Below are 25,629 nucleotides of genomic sequence, written 5' to 3'. Positions count from 1 at the left end.
GTAGTGAACACTACCCTCCAATGTTCGTCAGCACGTTTTCTGTTGTAAACGACCCTTTAAAATCCACCTTCGTACTGTACGGTATAAAGCACATCGCTGGATAGCACAAAGATTACGGCAGCGTGCAGTACGTCGATGTACTATTGCAGTGAGGGAGACGGCTCAGCAATTACTGTTTATCTAAAGACTATAAACTTTGACTACATTGCAAAGGATACCGCTGAGTTCCAGATACAGCTTTGACGGATCTGAAGCTGTGCCATAATCTTCGAGACGTTTAACACGAAACATTGCTCCTCTCTTCCTTTGAAGTGTGAATAAATATCCAATCAATCTAGCGGTAAGCCGCAATTTCAGGATATGGGTGTGTCGAAAAGAACGTAGAAAACACTCTTGCCAGCAGAATACAGTCTTTGTCTTGGGCAATGATATCATGTAGGGAATGTGTCGACTTCATGTAAAGAGAACGGTGGCTGTAGCTGGTACCGTCCGCTTTTCATAGACATCGCAGTTGCTCACACGTCACACACGTGCATTTCTTATTCTTCAGCATTCCAAAGAAGTTTTGATTGTTCAGGAAAGCAGGGCAGCAAACCGCATTCTGAGATTGTATTTAAATTCTTTGAGGGTCTCATTTCTTTCCCTAATGGCGTTTCGCTTCGTCGATGATCTATCCACTGAGATATCGTCTAGTCTCTGAGATTCATCTTTAGAAATATGTGAAGGAATCTCTGCAGATTTATTTCCACACGAAGATCCTTTTCTGACCTGTTTCCAAGAACTGCGACTGACTGGCGTCAAGAGGAATCAGCATATTGTGTGTGTGTGTGTGTGTGTGTGTGTGTGTGTGTGTGTGTGAGAGAGAGAGAGAGAGAGAGAGAGAGAGAGAGAAAGAGAGAGAGAGAGGGTAGAAGGAAAGTTGGTCCACGCTTGTTCTACTCATTTAGTTTAATAAAATGAAGCGTTTGTAATAACACTTTATTGATCAGTGAAATCATGAATACAAATATTTCGTTGTAATCCTACAGCCTGATAGGTAATTAACTTCGTAGGCAGGAACATTGCAGACAGACGTCAGACACTTCTAATCATCCTTGAAATTACGTAGAATTGTGAAGAAAGAGTATGACACATTTAAAACCTGTAAGAAAATCAATACGTGTAAGAAACAAAACATTTTGCAATTTGAATTAATTGTGAAATATTTATTTATTATATTACATAACCATAAATCAAATGTTAGTGTGTTACGTATTGTTGAAGCTAAAAAATTAACAGCTACATCTTTATCAATCTCTACAATATTAAATGTAACATCCAAAAGATTAACTATACGGCTACCTCTGGAAACAGCAATATAAACTTCTTAACGTCAGACCATATCTCGATAACTCTTACGTCGAACTACAATTTTTGTTAACAGTTATCACGAATTTCTTTTAACCTATAATTATGAAATATTCATGCCTACCATATTTCGGCAAAAAATTAATCTAAACACACCTTAAAATATTAGTGGCAGCCGGAAACGGTTTAACGCAGTTAGACCCATCTTGATTTCGTATTTTGACGGTACCAGAGACCTACATGGATATTAAACGCAGACTAAAGTTTAAAGTTCGTCATCTCTGAGACATATAAATCACGGGACAAGGACTACTGTAGTAACTCCCGAAACATTAACGGATATAACAGACCAGAGACTGTTTAAAGAAGCCTTGCAGCAATTTCCTGACTCAATTTTGCCCAGATCTTAAATGAGGATGTACTTTTGGAGTATCCATCCAGTAATTTTAAGTCATTATCATCTCAAACTATAGAAATTTATAAACTTTAATACAGTTACACAATGAGGACGAAGAATTTGTCTGTGCCTAATATAAAGTCACCAACAAAATTCGCTGAAGATGGAAACCAGTTTTATGTGTGCCTATTGTATGTGGGAAAATTCAATATCATCTGTATCTGAGAAATTTGACTTCGACTAAATGTGGCTAACGTAAAAGCCATGAATGTACAACATATAGTGATTTTACACGTTTATAAAGTTTTCTCACTCTGAAGTATGAAAATCAGTACTCATGATCTCAGTCACTTTCAATCCGTTGCTGTATAGACGCAAATGTAAGGCACCATATACGTAGATATGATTCCGAAGTGTGTCTGGAATAACTGATGACATTGTCCCAGAAGTAATTAGAATAATCTGAGCCCTCTGGCTCTGATCAAACGTTTCTGGAGGTTTCCCTTTGTTACCAGACGACTGGCAGAACTACACGACACCTCCCAATATATTACAGGTAAGGATTAATCCTGTCCCACTCCTAGCCTGCTGGGTCATTTGGCTGGAGAGAAACGCTACTTTTCAATGGACCAGATGTCAAACAACACAGCTCTTCTCCTTGAAGCAGAAAACTGAAAAAGGAAAAAGCCATCGATCCACTCTCAGTGGAAATATCACATCGACTGTCATCGACTTTACCCTGCGCACTCTTAAACAAATGCTTTGATCCCTCTCTCTAACAAGCTACCTTGCACTTTGAAAACAATAATTTGATCTGTTGCTTTTAAGAGGACACTGAAACACTTGCTCTTCACACCCTCACAACGCGCATTTACAGTAATCCGTTTGTCAAACAGTAAAGTGAATGATTAATCTTGTTTCATTTACGCTTATTTCTTTTTTCATTTCTCAGTCACGCTTCTTTCTTTTCTCTGTTTTCATTATATTCTGTTTCATCGAATACGTCTGCCATCTCTTTTTTCATCTCTCCTTACACACCCGCTCCTGTTGGATCTCATACTTTAACACCCTTAAATTGTCTCTGCTGTTGCAGTCATGAATGTAGCCATAAATGTAAACTGTGCTTATTTTCTTTGCTCTTTTGTCACTGGAGTAATTATGTTTTCTGGTGTTGTATACTCGAAGTAACTTGTGCCTGTCACAATGATTAAAACGTAAAATACATATAACACCTCGTTAGATGTAAGAGATGTTGCGAAAGACCTAATCTTCCATTGTTAAATACATACTTAAATAAAATAGATGTATCTTCAGATACGCTAGGTTGTCAATTTCATCTGTGATATATTATCTTGGGCTGGCCGTTGTGGCAGTGTGGTTCTAGGAGCTTCATTCCGGAAGCACGCGGCTGTTACGGTCGCTGGTACGAATCCTGGCTCGCGCATGGAGGTGTGTGATGTCCTTAGGGTAGTTAGGTTTACGTAGTTCTAAGTCTAGGGCACTGATGACCTCAGATGTTGAGTCCCATAGTGCTTAGAGCAATTTGAACAATTTTTATATTATCCTGGAATAAAGTTAAAAATCGATCCCGTTCTCCAGTTCTGATCAATTTTTCCAGAAGTTTCTTTTCTCTGGGTTGTCCGACAAATGCTGTAACCGGAACAACGCTGGCAAATATTCCTCGCTGCGATACTCTCTGTACCACTAACACCACGTCTGGTATTTGGCTGAAAATCCAAGACTCTCCAGTGGGTCATTATTTCAAATGTTCTCTCAGGAGCCAGCCTGTCTATGTTTTGGCCAAGGCCTTCTTTGCTGACGAAAGTATATAGCCTATTATGACATAGTGCATTGTTGCTACAATACTCCCCACACCCCCATCGTGGTCTCTTACATCACAGTGGACCTAGGCCAACTGCCTTATAAAAATGGTGGGAAATTCAAAAATTCAAGATGGTGAATCTTTGCACAGTCCTATGGCGTCAGAATCCAAGAAGGCAAATCACGATGGTGGACCTAGCATATTATCATAGGCATAAAATCCTAGATGGGGGACCTTTGAAAGGTCATATGATTTCACAATCCTAGATGAGTGGCCTTAGTGCTGGCTGTATGGTTTTTAGATCTCCTGTGTTTTCCCATGCCCTATGATCCAACAGTCCAATTGGCAGGCCTCAGGTAAAGTGACATGGTAGGGAATCCTAAATGATAGACGTTAGTGTAGCCATTTAGTGGTACAGGACAGTAGTGTTAAGTACAGAAATTTGTATTAAGTTTACAATGGTGGATTATTAAAATATCCAGTTTCTCTAAGTACAAATACACTTGTGCTAAAACCAATTTGCCCCATCCCCCTAACGAGCCAACTGATGCTGTTATAAGGATTGTCATCACCATTTGGATAGGTTAGGCAAGATTGTGTTTTTACTTAAAAGAATTCAGAACAGAGCCCCACCGTCACCCTCACAACCCACATCCCAGTCTGCATATCACTGAGGCTGTGTCTAGTTGCACACATCCTGAGCAGTCAGTCAGTTGAGCTAAACGCCTCACTATTCCTGAACAGTGACAGATATATCTGTACACTAGTTGATGTGTGCACGCTGACAGCTCACTGTATCGCCAGTTTTGGAGCATACCTCCAACACAGTAGTCCATCCATGTGAAATCACAGTGATGATTGCCCGATCCTGATGTATGTTGCCGACTGCTGCCTGACACATCCTGACATACAAAAATGCTCAGCCACTAAGATTCCAGCTGCCGTTCTGTCAAGACTTGCAGGGCATTTATAGCGTTCCCATTTAGGAGCGGACACACATATTGTTTATTATCTACTTTTCCTGTTGTTTATAGCACGTTCCAACAGATAGAATCACTCTGTGATGCCATTCAATTTGTAGCTAATATTAGAATGCTAAAACATTTTCTACCCCACAGCCTGAAGCCTCTGTGGGTGTGTCCGATCGTGTTCCATATTCCATTGCTGACCTCTTTTCCCCGATTCTTCGTATGGTCGCTGTTCACAGCGCAATAACACATTTTCTCCATTATTAACTGCCTATGAGTGAAATAAAGTACTTAGTGGGTTTTCGAATTATATCCAACACCTTCGTTTTCCCAGAGATTCACACAAAACCAACAAAGACAAGTCCATCGCCAGACTCTTAGATACTAGTGTAGTTATAAAACCTAGAGGTGTGGTAACAATAACCACCCAGTAGTGAAATGGGCTATAATTTGATAAAGACAGGTGATCAGTGTGGTGTATCCAGCAGTAACTGTAGTAACAGATTCAAAGCAAAGGTTCAAGCAGTACATGCAACAAATTACTGTATCACATTGACCACACAAATGTTTTTTAGAAGTTACTCACTTTGCAAGGCAAATATACTACAGATTTATGTATTGGAAATAGAGAACTATTTCAGTTAGTAGTAATAGATCGAAGAGTTAGCATCTCGACTATGAAGCGCTCGCATCAGGACAGTAAACATGAGTTTGCTTGCCTGTCTGTTTGTATATATGTATGTGTGTGTGTGTGTGTGTGTGTGTGTGTGTGGTGCGTGTGTAGAGAGAGAGAGAGAGAGAGAGAGAGAGAGAGAGGGAGAGAGAGAGAGTAGTGTTCTGACGTGTCCACTAATTTTTTTAATATCCAGGTAACGTGTTAGCGTGACAGCTGATGAAAATGCCACAAAAGAGCACATATCATGTACTCTAAATTCCAGCCAAAGTAAACATGTTAGCGTTCGACTTATGTCATACCACGAATTCTACGCAGATGAGATTTTTGAAAATTCTTCATATTGTAAAGTGTTATTATCCTCTACACAGTCGTGCCCATTAAGGGAGAACTCAGTGGCTATTGTGGATATGTTTGCTCAATGTATTGAGACACCTACATCTTTACTAGTTGATCGTAAGATCAATGCATTTCCATTAAGGGATAACTCAGTGGGTATTGTGGATATGTTTGCTCAATGTATTAAGACACCTACATCTTTATTAGTTGATCGTAAGATCAATGCATGTCCATTAAGGGATAACTCAGTGGCTATTGTGGATATGTTTGCTCAATGTATTAAGACACCTACATCTTTACTAGTTGATCGTAAGATCAATGCACCTGAATTCCCATGAACAAACTATTTAGTGAAATAGAAGAAAGTTACATGCAGGAGAACACATTTAAAAATTTAATTCGGGCTAGTAATAACCTACAGTACACACTCTATCAAAGATTGAGCTGGCAGTCGAATACATATTGATATTATGAAAATCTAAGGAGCACTGTGACAACAGACACAGATCTCTCTGAACAAACCTGTATTTCAATACTTCAACAAGTGTTATATGTGAATCCATGGTAATTTATAAGACCTTAACACTCTAGATGTAGGAACAGAATAGCAGTCTTATTTGATCATGGGAGTAAACCTATCAATGCGTAAGAGTTTAAAGAAATAAATTAAATGCTGGTGTAAGACATCTCTGTGTCTTGTTTGTACCTCTACTACACCTCTTGCGTGATGATGCAGTTATATCGTTCTGTGAATGAATGGAGAGGCAAAACATCGTCTTGACAAGGATTTTGTTCTAGCTGATAATCTAAGAATACTGTTCAAAAACAGAATAAGAAGAATGGTTCAATACTGCCTGATAATATGCAATGGATAATTGTGTGTATATTCAACTTTTGCAAGAGCGATGTCCTCGTGCCCTTGGTAATGCATCCAGAGAGGTTTCATTTCGAAAATTTATGTGAATTTTCAAAAACATTATTTCAGCCCAAGTGCCAACTATTACATGCCTTACTTCCAGTAATAACAGTATGACACACAAGACTTTCACCAAAGGCACGGAGTCCAACCATCTGCGGGAGTGAAGCCAAATATTGGGTGAATATGTGTTGACAATGCAGCTATGAAACATGATTAATTACGGCAATAAATGCTGCTTTGTTTGGCTTGGGGGGGGGGGGGGGGCGGAAAAAATGCAGTCCTTATTGTCGCTTTCAGAAAAGATGAGGACGGGTTCTGAGTTGTGGTTGGCAAGCCCAGTCGCTAGAGCATCTCCCCACGAAAGACAAAGGACCCAGATTCGAGACTCGGTCCAGTACACAGTTTTAATCCGCCAGGAAGTTTCATAACAGCGCACACTTCACTGCAGAGCGAAAGAAAAAATTTCATTCAGGGAACATCACGCACCCTCTCAACACTGTGTCTATGCCAAACTTTCGCAATATCATTTCTTCTCCAAGCGCATTTCTTTCCAGTTTCGCAGGAGAGCTTGTGTAAAGTTCTTAAGATAGGCGACGAATTGAAGCTGCGAGCCGTGTCTGGGTAGCTCAGTCGGTAGAGTACTTGTCAGTGAATGGCAAAGCTCCCGAATTCGAGTTTTGATTCATAAAACAGTGTTAACCTGCTACGCAGTTTCAAGATGTTCCCAGGGTTTATTCTATACACGACTTAGTCCAAGAGAGTCTGTTTTCAAAGGCTCTTTTATTGTTTCTTTAAGTAATTCCGCCGGCCTGTGTGGCCGAGCGGTTCTAGGCGCTTCAGTCTGGAACCGTGCGCAGGTTGGAATCCTGACTCGGGCATGGATGTGTGTGATGTTCTTAGGTTATGTAGATTTAAGTAGTTCTAAGTTGTAGGGGACTGATGACCTCACATGTTAAGTCCCATAGTGGTCAGAGCCATTTGAACCACAAGTAATTCCTTCATTTGGACGCATAAAATTTCCAGATGTACCAAATATCGCGTATTGGACAATGACACATGGCATTGGTACTCCCTTGTTTCATATGGGGATTTCCCCCAGTATTTCTAAATTTTTACTACCGAGATATTCATGCGAAACTGACTGCATGAAAATAGATGAGTCGCTATAATTTCCGTATGCTCCAACATCTGTGTAAGTGAACTTATGATCCGCAGTGCATAAAGCTGGTAAAGCGACAGAAAAGTGTTTTATCATTACATTAAACGACGTTTGTTACGAGAAGAAACGCATAACGTATTCCACATCTATAATTATTCGAATAAGTAGATCATTGGAACAAATTTATTTTCCAGTAAATTATTTGTAGCTTAAGCAACGATTACCTGATGGTGTAAGTAATCTAAGAGTGGTATTGCGCAGCCAGTTGCTTGCAATGTATCTCGAGGGGAACGTATGTGGCTGAAATAACGATCAAAGCAGAAAAAATGAATTAAAATTTGTACTGCAGCTGGGTCTCGAACCGGGATGTTCTTGCTTGTGAGGCAGAAATGCAAACCATTACACCACCACAGCACGATGGACAATATTGCTGAACGAATTATTTAACTTGAGTGTCCTCCCCAACGCTCATATCTTCTGCTTATTTTCCCTTACATTGTTACTGTTGCCAGGGCTCTCCGACATTGGAACAGCACCGCAGAATTGGACGTAATGGGAAGTCCTGTACCATAGATCATTTTATAGATAGTGTAATTAAATGCTTACCTGAGATATTTAGTCTCTTCGTTTATCTACGTTAACGTTTGAAGCAGAAGAAATGGATTAAAATTTGTGTTGAAGCCAGGACTCAAACTCGGGCAGCTGCGTTGACCATCGTGCTGTGGTGGTGTAATGGTCAGCATTTCTGCCTAGCAAGCAAGAAGGCCCGGGTTCGATTCCCGGCCGCAGCACGCTATATACAGGGTGTTTACAATTAAACTTTCGCTATTTGAGAAAGATCCTACTAAAACCTGATGATATTAGGACAATGAGAATTTCTGAAAACATTTTTAAGGACACACGGAAGAGAGATAACGGATAATCGATTGAAAGAAACACATTTTAATTTTCACTTGAGAGGGTAACATTGCTTAATTATGAACGAAGCGTACGCTCCTGGTTACAAACGCTGCTCAATGTGACGACCATCTGCATCAACAACAGCCAGGAGCCGCACTAGAGATTGCTCTATTGCTGCCTGAAACATCTCAGGTGGGAAGGCGGCAACCTGTCTCGCTATGTTCATCGTCAACTTCCATTGTGTATTAGCTTCCCGTTGATAAATCCTGTCCTTGAGGTAATCCGACAGCCAGAAATCAAACGGATTCAAATCCGGAGATCTTAGTGGCCAAACACTTAGAAATGATTGACCAGAGATTCGGTTTTCTTCAGATGCGTTAGGGAGTAACTGAGCGATCTTATGAGCAGTGTGAAGTGGATTTCTGTCGTGCATCAGAACAGCTGAGTCTAAAGCACCTCTCACCAGTACAGCAGGGTTCACTTTATGGTGAACCAGTGTGCAGTAATGTTAGCCGCTTGCGCTGCTTGAATACGACACTTCGTAATGATGTGGAACGTGTCAGGTTAATAAAAGGTGTCTATACAAGATATTGCATTACACAAAATATTACATGACACTTAGTATTTTTAATTTTCATCTAATGAGTAGAAGGAGTTGCCATTAAGAAATTATTTTAATTTCCTGTTAAATACTATATGGCTATCTGTAAGAGTTTTGATGCAATTACGTAAATGACCAAAGACTTTTGTGACAGCATAATTTACTCCCTTCTGGGCTATAGTTAAATTTAACCTTGAGTAGTGAAGATCATCCTTTTTCCTAGTGTTGCTGCCGTCTACACTGCTATTACTTTTGAATTCTTTCAGATTGTTAACAACATATTTCTTAAGTGAATATATGTATATATATTGTGAGGCTACAGTGAAGATTTCTAGCTCCTTAATTAAGTGTCTGCAGGATGATCTTGCATGAGCTTCAGCAATTATTCTGATTACACGCTTTTGTGCAATGAACACTCTTTTACTCAATGATGAGTTACTCCAGAATATGATGCCATACGAAAGCAGAGAATGAAAATAGGAATTGTAAGCTGATTTACTCAGATGTATATCGCCAAAATTTGTCATGACCCTAATAGCATAAGTAGCTGAACTCAGACGTTTCAGAAGATCCTATGTGTGTTTTGCAGTTAAATCCCTTATCAATGCAAACACCTAGAGAATTTGAATATTCTACCTTAGCTACCGATTTCTGATCGATGTCTATATTTATTAATGGTGTCATTCCATTTATTGTCTGGAACTGTATATAGTGTGTTTTGTCAAAGTTTAATGAGAGCCCATTTGCAGAGAACCACTTAATGATTTTCTGAAAAACATCACTTACAATTTCACCAGTTAACTCTTGACTTTTGGGTGTGATAGCTATACTTGTATCATCGGCAAAAAGTACCGGCTTTACATCTTCGTGAATATAGAATGGCAAGTCATTAATATATATTAAGAACAGCACATGACCCAAGACCGAACCTTGCGGCACCCCATTCTTGGTCTTTCACCAGTTTGAGAAATCACCAGTTTTTGCATATTATATGAACTGTTTATTTCAACTTTCTGCACTTTTCCATTTAGGTATTATTTAAACCATTTGAGCACTGTCCCATTAACACCACAGTACTTGAGCTTATCTAGAAGTATTCCATGATTTACAAAATCAAAAGCCTTTGATAGATCACAAAAAAATCTTAATAGGTGAGTTCCGGTTTCTCAGAGCATTTAATATTTCATTAGTGAAAATAAATATAGCATTTTCCGTTGAAAAACCCTTCTAAAAATAAAAATGACATTTGTTAAAACATTGTTTTTTACAAATGTGTGAATCTACTCTAAAATACATTACTATTTCAAGAATTTGGGATAAGGCACACAGCAGAGAGATTGGGTGGTAGTTGTTGACATCTGACGTATCCCCTTTTTTATGCAGTGGTTTAACAATGGCATACTTCTGTGTATCTGGAAATATACCCTGCTTCAGAGAGCTATTTCATATGTGCCTAAGAATCCTACTTATTTCTTGGGAACAAGCTGTTAATGAAACACCGGTGTTCCTACATGGAAGCAATGTAAGCACGAAAAGTTTCATCAATGCAGGAGTAATTCCCATGTAATAGTGCAACAAGAGTGCATACTGGATTTCGTGAGCATCCTACAGATTTTAATATACTTTGCTAGACCCCAACTCATTTCCTCATCAGACTTAATAATCTTTCAAGCATCTTGGTGTACATCTTATACCAACAAATACTAGCGAGCTATGAGCAACCACCTACTAATTCTTAGCAACTAGAAAACAATTACATTTCCAAGAACACCATAGTCCTGAAATGAAGATTTTGCTGAATGTCATTGGTTCATGAAAGGATACTATTGGGACTGAACTATGAGGGAAGTACTGGTACAGAAATCATCATGCCACGACCTCAGAACATGAGAGAATGTGTAGGGAATCTGATGTCAAGCTATGTTGCAATGTACAATGACGAAAATATGTTGATAGTGGTTGCACACCGCCAGATTAATGCTCTTGATTATGGCAGCGCAATTTCTCAGTTTATGAGAGGCGAATCACTACAAGCGTCCCAGAAAACGAAATTTAAGCCACAGTAACATTTTTGAACCACGCATTACTTACAAACACATATCGGCACCAGTCATCTAGTGATTTGCCTCATATTACGATTAGACCAGATCGTGTTGTGATCAGCAAAACAGTACTGTCATCAGATTAGACTGCTAAGAAGGAAGGTAAACAGATTGTTAAAGAAAAAGACATGGTGAAATGGATCTACAGTCTCGACTTCGTAATACACAACAAGGCACGCAGGTTGCAGAATAAATTTCAGTTCACTAACGAATAGTACTTTTCTTCACTGTGCGAATTATTATAGCAACGATACACCTACCTTTATTCCAATAATTATCAGAGAATATTGCATTTTCCTGTCTAAAGTGGTAATAAGCAAGAGTATATTATCTCTACCTGCTATAGGTTTAAGGGAAACAGTTAACTCGCTTTGTTGGTGCAGTGAGATTTGTTATTTCATCTTTAGTTAAGTATACACAAAAGACTTCTAGCGTAAGGGTAAATAAATCCATATCCACATAGCCAGAAGGAAGCTTATATGAAACAACTGAATATACACTGATAACCTATCAACAATCGGTATCTGGTACTGTGAGCTTTTATTCTGGCCGAGATTCATTTAGCAGTTTACACACAAGTCACTCTGGATCCTGGCAGCACTATGGATGCAAGAGGTGTATTGTTTTACAGATAGCCAGACTGAACCGATAACTTGTAGCAGTATGCTGAGGCTGAGTATTCAGCTGGCAGTTGGAATCCACCTATCGCAGTGTTGTGACCATTTGCGTAGCATTTGGCCTTCCAACATGCCTTGGAAAACGATATAATTTTATTCTTGCTTTCTATCTCATCAGGAAAAGTCATGATCGTTATCCATTTTTGGGCTAGTAATCCGCAAATTGAAATGACTCACAGTTTCAGTAATGTTTCTGATTTAGTTTCGAAAATTTCTAATCTATGTCTTTTTTCTTTGATGTCCAATGGGTATGAGAAACAGTTTGATGTATACTTGTATCTGCCTATATCGAATGACCTCACGTATATAGTTCTTTACAAACATTATGTTGCAACATCAGTAAACAGTTCCGGGCTAAATTGCCGTGGTCGATCTGTAGAACTTCTTCTCCCTGACGTTTCGTTCTCAACTACGGAGAACATCTTCCGAGGTGAGTGTTTACTGTAGAAGACGCCGGCCGTGAAAGCCTACATGGGATGATTATATTGCAACTTTCATACATTTGGACTTCTCAAATTTATTACATTGCATCTCTTCAATTGTTCTCCAATTTCGTCATGTGTCCCTAATCTATGTACCTGAATACTTACGAATTTGACTTCTCTTGCAGTTATTGTAACAATGTAGGATCGTGACTGCACAGCACTTGCAATCACCTTCCGTAAGAACAGCATTTTCGGTAAGGCGACGTAAATGCAAAAGTTTGAGACACTCGGCGGTAGGGGCGGTGTCATCATTGTTTTTATCTTCCACAAGTTGTCAGGCAGTATAGGTCATAAATGACAAACTGGTCCAGCCCAATTTAAACCTTTTAAGATCAACATATTCTATTGAAAAATTATTGTGTTATGATTGGACTATCAGTTTTCAGAATTAAATTTTGCTGTATAGGTTCCGAGCAACCCCCCTATTTTGTAGCGTTGTGGGAAAGTTTTGCACTCCCAGCAAATTCATACTGGCAGTCAGATTTTATTTCATGCTCATTTTTTGGAGTATATTTCAGGGCATAAAACTGATTCATAATCGTACGAACACAAATATTCTAATTCTAAATAGTAGAAATTTTTAAGCTTTGTCTTAAGGTTCTCACGTTTGATGTTTCTTTACAAAATTAACAAATAACGAAACGCATAGGAAGTAGAACGCAGATCAGACCGTTCGAAGCCATACTCTCAATTAGCATGTGCATCTGGAAGACGAAACACTGAGCTAAATGTATTTGGGATTAAAAGCCGAAGTTGCTATCAGTCGATTTTGATCTAGTCACTAAGAAATATTATTCCAAGAAATATGCATAACTAGTTATTGATGAACTGGTTTTCGAGGAGTCTTAACAGAGGCAAGACAAGGTGGAGAATTATCACGACTAAAACTGTCTGATCGTATCCCAGCTTCACAGGAGATTAACAGCTCTGATAACAGTGGAGGGTGGACGTAAGTAGCATTGACGTAATAAAATCGTTCTGCTTTTCAATTATTGGAACGTTTCTCACTTATAGCACCATAGTTAACACTGGTACCAACTATTGTAAAGTATAATGATTGCGCCTGAAAAAAAAAATCCTCACCGACACCAAGGACTCCCTGGAGAGAGAGAAGAAGCCACCAGCAGTTACACGTAGTGGCTGCTGGGCTCTGTGCATTAGAATCAGCAGGGACCGTTTGGTGGACGTGGGGCATTCCTCTAGTGATGGAACTGCGTCGTACGCGGAGAGCGCCACTTTTTCACTCTAGAAGAAACAACAGACATTACCAATAAATCAACCGATAACATCGCCTTCTCAATACCATACATTTATTGTCCAATAATAATTGTTACACCACTCTACTGTTACAATCAAATAACGGTTTCTAGATTAAAAGACAGGAGAAACTGTAGCTAAATGGCGAAGAGCTTCTCTAACGCAAGTTTAATGTTAACGTTTACGGATACGTAAATAATGGGAAGTCAATAGCTATTCGGCGATCTATTTGATTTTTAACCTTCGGGTTGTCTACATGCCAGTGGCAAATGCATGACATTACACATAATATCACAAGCCACGCCCCCTGACACATCCGTATATCACATCTCCATGGAGTTTCAGTGGTGGGAAATTCAAGGAGATAATCACAGTCTAGGATTTTACCACTCATTAAAATGAAACGAACATCTTCATCCCAATATTTTAACAGATACCTAACAGCTAATCACAATGTAGCCCCAGAGCACCCATCCTGGCCATATACAAAAATATCTTAAAAATCTGAATTTGGTGTCGCGTTCATAATATATCCAATTACATACCAAAACGTTTAACGATAATTGCAGCAAACTTACTCGTACATAAGGTTACCTGACTTGAATAGTAAGTCGCAATTGTTAGCATAGTTCGATTAATGTACCATACTTGGTGGAAGATACAATGAAAAAAATAAATATTTCCAGGTCTAAGCTGACCGTATTATTTACCAAAATACACGTTAAATTACAGTATCTACAGCTTGCAGGCTGAGCAGGACTTGTGGACGCGCATCTTTCGATCTTTGTAGCACACTCAGAGTAAGGCACAGTTTAACATTTCCGTACTAAAAAATACGTATTCGTCAAAACCGATACCTACAACATGTATTTGGACTCTCAAGATAAGTTACTCACTGTCGTTAACAAGTTAAATATGTTTTATAACTGTACAAAACAACTGAAGACAGCCATGCAGTTTTGTTTGATATTTTATTTGAGGAGTAAATGAGGCTGTACACGATCAAACAGCAAAACATGCTAGAAAAAAAATGTATGCTAATCAGGCAAACAGTGGTAGCTGGCACAAATAGGTAGTATCTATTACAGATCACTAAGCCTCAGCTACTGGAACAGCGCAAACAATGTGTACCCTACACTTGACTCCTCCAACAAAACTTGCGAGATGGCTAATCCCATGTATAAATAGCCCTATAACAAGGTAGGACACACGTGCTCTGCTGATGTAACTCGCTAAACGAAATAGTAATATACTAAGCAAGATGTTTCACGTTAGGCGTAAGTGAGACTTTACCCAAAAATGAACTTGACCAAGCGTCGGTTTAGGGAGAAGAACATAACAGCACACACAATGTCTATGTAAAGGTTCACAATGTTGTTTTCAAGTTTAAAGTGTCCATCAAAGTACATAGAATGTGTAACTTACAGTACTTCCATCCCCAAAAGGGAATGCCAAAAATTCGTCAATAGCCCACACACACACACACACACACACACACACATACACACACACACAATGTTTACGTAGAGCTTTACAGTGTTATTTTTACCTCTACATTATCTGTCAAAGCACGTACAGTGTGTCTGCATTTCTATGTTAGCCTTACTTAAATCTATGATACTGATGGTACATCTTACTTCCAAAAACTGAAGTTTTTAGAATGTTTCAGTGGTGCTTCATCTCAACAAGGAATCTCTAAGGGGGAAAAAGAGAATGCATCATGTTCTACATTACAAAAATATAAGCAACGTTAGTGTGAGCTGACATAGATTTTTATTTGTTTCGATTTTAGGCGTAGTAGAGGTTGTGTTCCATTCGTGATACAAAAACGAACATTTGCCGAAAGCTGAAACATTATCTGATCGAAGCTGTGATGCAGGGAGTATGCACATCTAAAATATATGTCAAGAAATATGTCAAGCAACACAGTGGTATTACCTCATCAAGTCTAACGCTTGACATTGACTGTGGGCTCTTAAGCATCACAACGCTATTTCCATGTTTAGTTTGCATTTAAAATTTTTAAATATACGTAAAAGCATTGGCATTTCGTTCTGAGGCTACGTTACTGGTTGTTGAAAACACGAACTGCCATCAACTGGTGTTTTTAGAGGATCTAGGTAGTGTTTAATCCCACCAGGCAACTTTTTAGAAGAAGAGAATAATGCAACTTGTTCTACTTAGAAGGGTATAATTGATATTATTGCCGAATTAAAATTGCTTCTTTAATTAGTCTCCATCCTGAGTGTATCTTTCAGTTAGGTACCATTCATGTTCCACTCACTGATGTGATATTTTTCCTCAGCGTTAGCGCAACAAACAATACTGAAAATTTATTTTGACAACGTAACTAATGCTCCTTGCTACGTGGTGCCGTTGGCGCCAGTCGCTTCTCTGTATTCATTTGAGGTCCCTGCGATCGACTCTGTATCGTGTGGCTGCGGGTTTCCACTTTGGAGCCTTTTCGGCTGTTTAAACACACGACGCTGTGCGGAGAGGGCTGGTTCTTGGGTCGGTTGGTTGGAGCTTCGGTGGGCAGTCTGGTTGTCGGTGGTCACTCTTTGTGCGTGCTCTGCCTCTTTGTGTCGCTTGTGTAGTGGGGCTCTTTCGTATTGAGCTATGGTGCACAACTTATTGAACAGTGGTTACCTGTCGGAATGAGGCTCGTATGTTTCGGAAGTACTTGAGAAACGGGCAAGGAGTGCACTTCTAAGTGCGTGTCTGTGCACTCAGAAATACGTACAGGTTTGATTATCTGGCTGTTTTCTGGTATTTAGGTAATGTTTCCAGAGGTAAAAAGCAGGGGCTTATTGATGAAAAATTTCTGTGCTAGAGTCCTCTCGTATGGTAATTACTAAGTGTGTGTTTATGGAACATATATATAATATAGTTAATCGGCTCTGGGGTTACGTTATGAGGTAAGGTACGCGTGCGTGATTTAGCACTGTGACCAACTTCTTATATATTTGAGTATATTATCACTTCCTCCTCTGGCAGTAACAAGCCTGTCGGCACATATTATTAAAGACCATGTAGTGCAGATATATAAAGTTTTTAATTTTGAATTTGATGGCTTGTTGGTCCCTTGCGGCCGTATACCTGTTTTGAAATTTTTCTAACTTTTTAAGCCTTGTGTTATTCTGTTTACGGACCAGTTGCCGTTTGGTTTTATGTTGTTGCTTCATTGGTACAATTAGCGGTGCGCGTCGTCCGTTGTAGCTGGTAGTTTAACTGGGGGACGACACCTTGGCGGTGGCCAGTTTAAGTTGTAACAGATAGCGCGGTCGCTGTGTTTATCAATAGACTCCAATCCTTCGGCGAATTTAAGTTCAGTATTTTATTATTTGTTCCTGGCGACGCCGAGGCGTCCGTCTTTCTTCCTTCGCCGTTCCTTTCAGCTTCCCTTCAGGCTCGATCTGAGTTGTAATTTCCGCGCACCTCTGATGTCCATTACTTGACACTGAAATTTGGTAACACCTGAAAGATGCCTTTCATTATGCTCTGTTTTTAATATCTTATTCACAGAGAGGAATTGTGAGTTGCATCTGCTGTTACATCTTAAAAGGTGTCCTGTTTCTGTCGGAGTTTCTCTTAGTAAACAATATATTGTCTGTATGGTTCTTAAGATCTATGTAAAAAGCACTCCGTCTTCAGGCCACAAGTGGCCCATCGGGACCATCCGACCGCCGTGTCATCCTCCGTTGAGGACGCGGATAGGAGGGGCGTGTGTTCAGCACACCGCTCTCCCAGTCATTATGGTGGTTTTGTTTGACTGGAGCCGCTACTATTCTGTCGAGTAGCTCCTTAATTGGCATCACGAGGCTGAGTGCACCCCGAAAAATAGCAACAGCGCATGGCGGTTGAATCGTCACCCGTCCAAGTGCCGGCCACGCCCGACAGCGCTTAACTTCGGTGATCTCACGGGAACCGGTGTATCCACTGCGGCAAGGCCGTTGTAAGATCTACGTAAAGAGGGTCTTAAAATAATTTGTGTAAGGTGGGCTTCGACACCCGTAGACATTTTGTCTGTTTTGGAATGTTACAAATTCTAGGGTAATTATGTGTATTATTATGGGTAACAGCAGTTTATTGTTGTCACGAAATTGTTAAAAAAAATCTGTTGGAAATTACAAGCCATAGTTTGTGTTTTATTGGTAATTATTGCCTTGTCTTTATTGAGTAGACATATTCTTGAGCGAATGTCCCACGTCTCACTTTGTGTAAATGACACTATATATTTTCGTGTTTGTACACTACTTACATTATGTAACCATGGTCAAAGACTATGACAGATCAAGCTTTCACAATGAGATGGAAGTGTGATATCTTGTAAATATAACCTTTGCACCAAAGTGGAATTATTTATAAGAACCAAAACAGGTTCCTTATTCTAATATGCATGTGCAATTACAGATTTCTGATAATGAATGCACATTCGATTATGTACAAAAATAACATTATTTATTGCAATACATAACATTTTAACTACAAAACATATGTGGCGCCACCATTATAATGCTACTGGTCTGTGATATTAAGAGAAATACGCATGGTTTATACAACAGTGCAACACATAAATCTTACAGGCTAAGCTGCACTTGTTGATGAACGTAATTCGATCTCTGTACCTTGAATTAAAAAATTAACATTTCTGCATTATTTATTCAAATGCAGCAACATTTTCCTGTAACATAGCAAAACACGCATGTGAACTACTGCTCATCTAATGTAGAGAGTAAAGTGCAGTTATTGATTAGAAATGTTTGGTCATTGTACCAAAGTAAACAATGTTATTCCGAAGCCCAAAATCTCTTTGTTATTTGACACATACTTGACTTAGTTTGCCTTAAGCCGACATCGATGTTAGCGAAACCTTACAGTGACACTCTTGCTAAGGCATGAACATCATGCTGCAGTACTGAATGTTTGTGATATTCTCCTGATAATGTTAACCTGTGCCAGCACCCAGTGGAGCCTACATGGCGCATTCATCGGACAGCGCAATAAACAGTAATGCTACACATTCCTATACGTAAGAAACAATAGTTGATGCGCTTATGACTACTTTTCAAAGTCACACTAACACTATGGCAATTCCATGGTAGGATATTTACTACAACGTGCACGAAAAAGTCAACTTCCACCAGGAAAAGCTGGAGACTACAAGACGTTTAGACCTTTATACTTGACCATATTATAGCAAAAATGCCTGTGTTACACAAAAACTGCAAAAAGTTGCGTTATACATCATCATGTTACAGGACAGCTGTACCATATTTCCCCTCAGTTACAGAAAATTAGTAACAAATATACATCGTCATGTTACAGCAAAATTGTACGAATTACACCATACATTGGCATGGTTGCAGAAGACATAGTTCCATACACTATCCTTAAAGTAATTAGTACATGTGGTTTATTCTTCCAACATGGAGGCAGGATGTGAATTTAATAAAGCAACATTTGTTGTCAATTTTTTTATGTATACATATACTTCAATAAAAAAAGGATTATTATTTATTTATTAGAATTCTTAGCTCACTCTGCATGTTTTTAAATCAAGCTCCTACAATATCTTAATCTTCCTAATACGCATTGTTTGGTCATTATGTTACTCGTTTGTTTTTTACCAGTAACAGTGGATCTTGACAGAGTCATAATCTCTGGAATTATCTTTGTAACTTTTGGGTGTGTCTGCAACAATTCTGTTGACCTATGGATACCTTTTCTGTCTGTGAATGGAGTATCCAGCTTTCGCTCTGCAACTACTTAAGGGATAACTACCGTCTTCTTAATTTACTGTTGTGTAAATTATGCAAAAGGAAAGATTTTAATGTAAATGGCACTGATTGTGGCATTGTATGCTATAATTCTTACAACAATTAAAACATACCACATATCAGATAGTTTTGATGTGATTGAAGTTGTGTTGTCTGAGTGTAAATACTATCATCAGATTATAAGTCAAATGAAACCACAGCATGTCTCATCCAGATTACCTTCACTGTGCAATCTTCCTATGGATTTCAGTTTTTGCTAAACCCACGGAAAGCTGGAGGAATACATGGCTGTAGAGTTCTGAGATATTTCAACTTCAGGGCAGATATAGTTCTGTGTGGATAGAGTAGTCGTATATCCTGAAGGAGTTTTGGGGCTATTACCTGGAATTTTCTGAAAGAGTTCCATGCTGTGCCACTCTGGGATTTCGGAACAGAAGTGTTGAGAAAAGATTATGTGTTTTTGCTTCTCAAATTGCACAGCACTTGTTTCAGTAATATTAAATGTAATACATTTAATGCAACAGCATGTTTTGAGTCTGTATCTTTATGTTGCATATCAACATGTAACGTTTTAAGTTCATCTGTATATTCACCACCAGCTACGTCGTCACTAATATTAAGCTCTTCCCTGTCACCGCTAACTGTTGACACTCTTTTTGATGACACTGCTAAAATGTCGCAAAATATTTTTAAACATACACTACACTATGCTGCAGTCGCCAATGTTACATGCTAAGCAAATGAGTATTTTCTTCTGCTCACTCTTTCATCATTATGTATTTTAGCGAAGCCCTGACTACATTCTTTGCACTCAATAAGACCATTGAGATATGTACCCAAATATTGTAGACCTGAAGTGTACAACTCACTAAATAGTGAGGTTTTAGAAAATTCATATAATATTGAATAGACGGCGAATATGACACCTAACTTACTTCAGCGATAATGAGCAGATTTGCCTATAAATATTTAAACAAAAGGGATGAAACTCAATCGCAGTATTAACACACCGCACCTGTATAATGCATGTCAATGAACAGAAGGTGAAACAAGTAGTGGGAGGTAACGTTTTGTGTGGAAGAGGGCAGAAGCAGAGGCCTCACCATGGGAGGCACCACGAAAACCACTTAGGGGCGTCCCATGGTGGGAGTCAGCGACCGGACAGGTGACGCACACTGGAGAGGTAGTAACAGGCCACCAGAAGTAGGACAGAGAGAAACGTAGGAAAACTTCGTTTCGGAATTCCAAATGGATACGAACAAAACCAGTCATACATTTGATCATGTTAACAGCGAATGGGGCACATGTGATGTACACATGTAACTCTTAGGCGTCTGGAGTGGGCACAAAATGTCCGATTGGTGGAAACGAACTAGGAACGAGTAAAGTGTAGAGATTTCAACGCAGTTTAATAGTAGGGAGCTTGCGATTGGCAGGGAGAGTTTCCCCAAAAATAAGAGGCTCTCTCCTGTTGGTCGAAAAAAGCCGTGACGTGGAGAACCAAAGAACCCAAGTGGGGGGACAGTTCGACTACGAGAAACGCAAGAGCGAAATTTTGGTGGACTCTTCTCTGACCTGGCGTCATGCGCAGAATGGGACACATAACATTCTGTACGACACAGATGCGAAATTTGTGTGAACACTGCGTTCACTGTGGCTGACATTCAGCTAGATATTAGCTGTAGCCTCGTTGTGCTCCAACTGTGTAGAAACGAACCAGCCAGTTAGTTAATTGTTCTTGCGAGGACTGAGAGGGCATTTTAGTATGCAGGCTGCTAATATGCAGGGTGCTCCAGCCATTCGCAAGCATATCGCCATATTCCAAGACTAGGGATGAGTACATGTTTTCTCACATAACGAGAAACGTATAGAGAGTTTCTGCTACAAAATTCAGCAAAGTCTCAGTTAGTTTTACAGGAATTTTAGAGGTCGAGAGCAGCCATGCAGACGAAAGCTCATTACAGCTACGGTAAATACCGTGAGTAGAGGGGTAAACTTGTAGGTTGACCAGCTTGTGTCCACTGTAAACTCGAGCGACCTTGGGTAATCTTTTCCTCAACTTGTCACGAAACTAACCGTCCTCCATAGACATGATTGTCATCCCAAATAGTACCGAACTTTGAACTGGAATCGGATGATTTATCGTAATACTTACCAACATCATGACGTAGGCATAAGAAAAATTTTGTAAAGGAACATCTAGTTAAAATTTACCATTGTTGTGTTTAGGATTATTTCACTTTCTGAGGACGAGATGCGATAGTTTGACAACTGTAGTAACAATGTCACAATGTAAACTATAAATTCTTATGTTTCTGTGAAACGATTGCAACATTACACCAAAAATATTTACAGCTTACATGGTCATTGTTCTGTCCCCAAAACTTTACAGAATTTTGGTTTTGCTGTTTTTGTGACGAGATTAGCCAATGTATGTGTATGCATAGTGGTCAGAATACGCAAAATGTGTGATCCAAAGCGTACAAAATTTTCGTTACTAAATAAGGTAATGTTTGTGTAAAAGTAGCTTGTGCATTCCCTTGTTGGGGCATGTAAAGTTATTCACGGCGCTGTTGGGATGGTTTAAAATTCTACAAACAGTGAACGGCGTTGCAAATGACGTGTAAGTAGTCTAAGAAAGTTTCTATGATATTCTGCAAACGTGTAAGGTCATATAACTTGATTATGACGTAAGAGCTCACGCTCGAGCAGTTCGAGAAAGACATAGACAATCGGAGATGGCGGAGGAATGCAGATTATCGCAGACTGGGCAAACTGAAGATGTTCACAGGGTAGAGATTGATGTACAAGAAATAGTATCGAACGGAACTTAGTGACAGTGCAAAGGGAATGGTGATAGTTTCGCGATTGCCATCAGAGTCTGAGAGTTCACAAAAACAAATATATGACGGATTTAGTGGGTCAGAAGTAGAATCAGAGGACGAGCAACTTAAGTACGTTGAACAAAATATATTAATTCTGGTTCATGCGGTACGGTCTCCAACAGAAAGGATGTGTGTAAGAGCGTCGGCACTGTGTACGGAAGTTGGTAGTTTACAACCACTTCCATAATAACAAATAATGCGTTAAATATGAAATTAACTGTCATGCATATCAAACTTCCAAGTATCCCATGTTTTGCATAGTCTTTAAATCTCACTGTGGAACACGAAATACAGAAGTTCATACAAAAAACCGTTGACGAGTCAAAAGGGTTTTTCAAGGAGAGACCCTTTGCTTTAAAGAAACTTGCTGAAATGTAACACAATTAAAAAGAAATGCCTTCTGAAACTGAAACAAGATGTCCCAACTAAATGGAACTTTACTAAAGAAATGCTGCATAGTGTTACTGTAAATAAAGATGACATAATTTCTTGCCTCGCTAGTTAGATGGAATATTGATCACCTTAAACCTAAAAGATACAGACTTGGAGAAAATGCAACAGGCTTAACAGATTTTGAACGTTTTCGATGAGGTAACCACAGACGTGTTCTCAGAGAAAATAGTATCGCTTTCTAAAATGAAAATCTTGCCGATATTAATAGAATTGTAAGTAAAATCCTCTACAGAAAAAAAATAAAGATTCATTGGTTTATAATTTGGTTAAAGAGTTATCAGAGCGGTTTGGGTTTATCTCCAGGACCGAACTGATTGGTCAGGCAACGTTGCTGGGCCCCAAATTCAAAAGGCAAACATTTTCAGCAGATAGAACATTTCAGGACTGTTATATGTAGGCTATTGCGTGGTTTTGAACAAGAAAGAACACAGCTCATTTCTCAAAAAGTTACCACCGTAATTCACGAAACTTCTTCAATGTGGGAGAAATTTTACGGAATTATGGGTCAGCCTCGAGCCAGTCACGACGCAAAAAGTATGGCAATTGTCGAATTGGACAAGTATTTAGCCTAAGGATATGTGCCTAGAAACAGCGATCCCTTAAACTGGTCAGAAACAAGAAAATTTCTGTGGACAAGCTGTATCAATTGGTTGTAAAAGTATTATGTATCTCAAAAACAAGAGCACTCGGTGAATGAATATTTTCAAAAGGATGACAAATATACATTGAGAAGAGAAGCAGACTCACATAGATTGAAACGGGTCGAATTTAATTTATATACGACAATGCTGATTAATTTTTCCTTTTTGGTACATATATGGTAATGACTGTAACTTATGGCTGCTGATGCACTGGAATTACATTTTTGTTATAATTTGTACATATCATTTTGTCCAATAAAAGTGTCAAAATGTAACAAGAATCAGTATTCACTCTTAAAATCTTATCACTTCATAAAAATATTTTTGAATCTGCTTGAAATATTTACAATTTTTGCGGCAGGCAATGTTTAATAATTTTATGTGTCAAATTTTCTAGAGACATAACACAAAATCTCTTTATACGTTCTGTCAAGATAGGACCAAATCAAAGAAAAAAAGCAGGCTTATTGACCTGAATTAAATTATCAACGTGTCTTCCTTTTACTTACTTTGTAGTGAGTGGGGACTCATAAAAAAGAAGTAGATCATTCCAGAAGATTAGATTAGATTATTTTAGATTAGATTAGATTAGTTTTTCGTTCCATAGATCTGTGTTGAGGAGATCCTCGTGGATGTGGATCATAACACTTTTTTTTTAAAGCTGAAATAACAATACTAATAGTATGAATATATGCAACACATCATTTATTTTTATTAAAAAATTCGTCAATGGAGTAGAAGGAGTTGGCCACAAGTAAGTCTTTCAGGCTCCTTTTAAACTGATCTTTATTTGTAACTAAATTTTTTATGTTTGCTGACAAATTATTGAAGATGAGTGTTCCAGAGTAGTGGACCCCTTTTTGAACTAAAGTAAGTGCTTTTATGTCCTTGTGCAGATCATTTCTGTTCCTGGTATTGTATGTATGAACTGAGCAGTTTGTTGAAAAAAGAGATATATTATTTAGGACAAATTCCATTAAGGAGTAAATATACTGACAGGCAGTAGTTAGTATATACAATTCTTTAAAGAGGTTTCTACAAGACGTCCGTGAGTTCACTCCACAAATAATCCGTATTACACGCTTTCGGACTCTGAAAACTTTTGTTTGACTTGAAGAGTTATCCCAAAATATTATATCATATGACATTATGGAATCAAAGTAGGCAAAGTATGCAAGCATTTTCACTTTCATGTCGCCTATGTCTGCTAACACTCGAATTGCAAATACAGATTTGTTAAGGCGTTTCTGCAGTACTGTGGTGTGCTCCTCTCAACTGAATTTATTATCAAGTTATAATCACAGGAATTTTAGACTGTCAACCTCTTCTATCTGCTCTTCTTCGTACTTTATGCATATGCTGGGTGGAAACCTCTTACAAGTACTGAATTGCGTATAGTGAGTCTTTTCGAAGTTTAATGTCAGTGAGTTGGCTTTAAACCATTTATTAATATCCATGAAAATATCATTAGCTGATCTTTCTAGAACTACACTGGACATATTATTTATTGCAATACTTGTGTCATCTGCCAACAAAACGAACTCTGATTCTGGCAGTGTAACTGATGAGAGATCATTAATGTACACAAGAAAAAGCTGTGGCCCTAAGAGGAATCCTTGTGGGAGACCACATGTAATTTCTTCCCATTCTGATGATGACTGATGACTTAATTGATTAGTCCTTTGCACTGACACCCTTTGTTTCCTATTAGCAAGGAATGACTTGAACCATTTTGCAGCAATGCCCATGACACCATAGAATTCTAATTTATTTAAAAGGATGTAGCGGTTTACACAATCGAATGGCTTTGACAAATCACAGAAAATACCTGCTGCTTGTAACTTGTTATTTAATGAATTAAGTACATTTTCACTGTAGGTGTAAATAGCCTTTTCGATATCAGAACCCTTCAGAAATCCAAACTGTGTTCTTGATAATTGTTATTTGTGGTCAGATGGTTGAGAAGCTGCCTGTACATTACTTTTTCTAAAATTTTTGAGAATGCTGGCAAAAGTGAAATCGATCTGTAGTTTGATGGCATCTCTTTATCTGCTTTCTTGAATAGAGGCTTAACACCTGCATATTTCAGCCTGTCAGGAAATGTCCCCATTATAATTGACTGGTTACACAAGTAACTTATAATTGTACTAAACTCACAAGGACATGCCTTAATTAACTTTGTTGATATTTCATCATAACCACTAAAATGTTTTGTTTTTAAAGA

The 25,629-nt window shown here is 38.7% G+C and overlaps 1 protein-coding gene and 1 non-coding gene across 2 annotated transcripts in view; one reads left to right on the top strand and one right to left on the bottom strand.

The window, feature by feature from the left end:
- Positions 1-1,084: 1,084 nt before the first annotated feature.
- LOC126278839 (odorant receptor Or2-like) overlaps positions 1,085-25,629 on the bottom strand; it is a 51,891-nt gene continuing 27,346 nt past the window's right edge. The window contains exons 5-6 of the mRNA XM_049979114.1: positions 13,473-13,634; positions 1,085-1,141 (exon numbers count right to left, since the gene is read on the bottom strand). Of these exons, the coding sequence (XP_049835071.1) occupies positions 1,085-1,141; positions 13,473-13,634 (219 nt within the window). The remainder of the gene's footprint in view (positions 1,142-13,472; positions 13,635-25,629) is intronic.
- On the top strand, positions 8,343-8,415 carry Trnaa-agc (transfer RNA alanine (anticodon AGC)). The gene has a single exon. It is a non-coding gene; the product is annotated as a tRNA-Ala (tRNA).

This window comes from Schistocerca gregaria, chromosome 6 (assembly GCF_023897955.1).
Source record: "Schistocerca gregaria isolate iqSchGreg1 chromosome 6, iqSchGreg1.2, whole genome shotgun sequence".
NCBI classification, from domain to species: Eukaryota; Metazoa; Arthropoda; class Insecta; order Orthoptera; family Acrididae; genus Schistocerca; species Schistocerca gregaria.
Note: the sequence above shows the minus strand (reverse complement) of the source record. Positions and strands in the feature narration are given on the sequence as shown.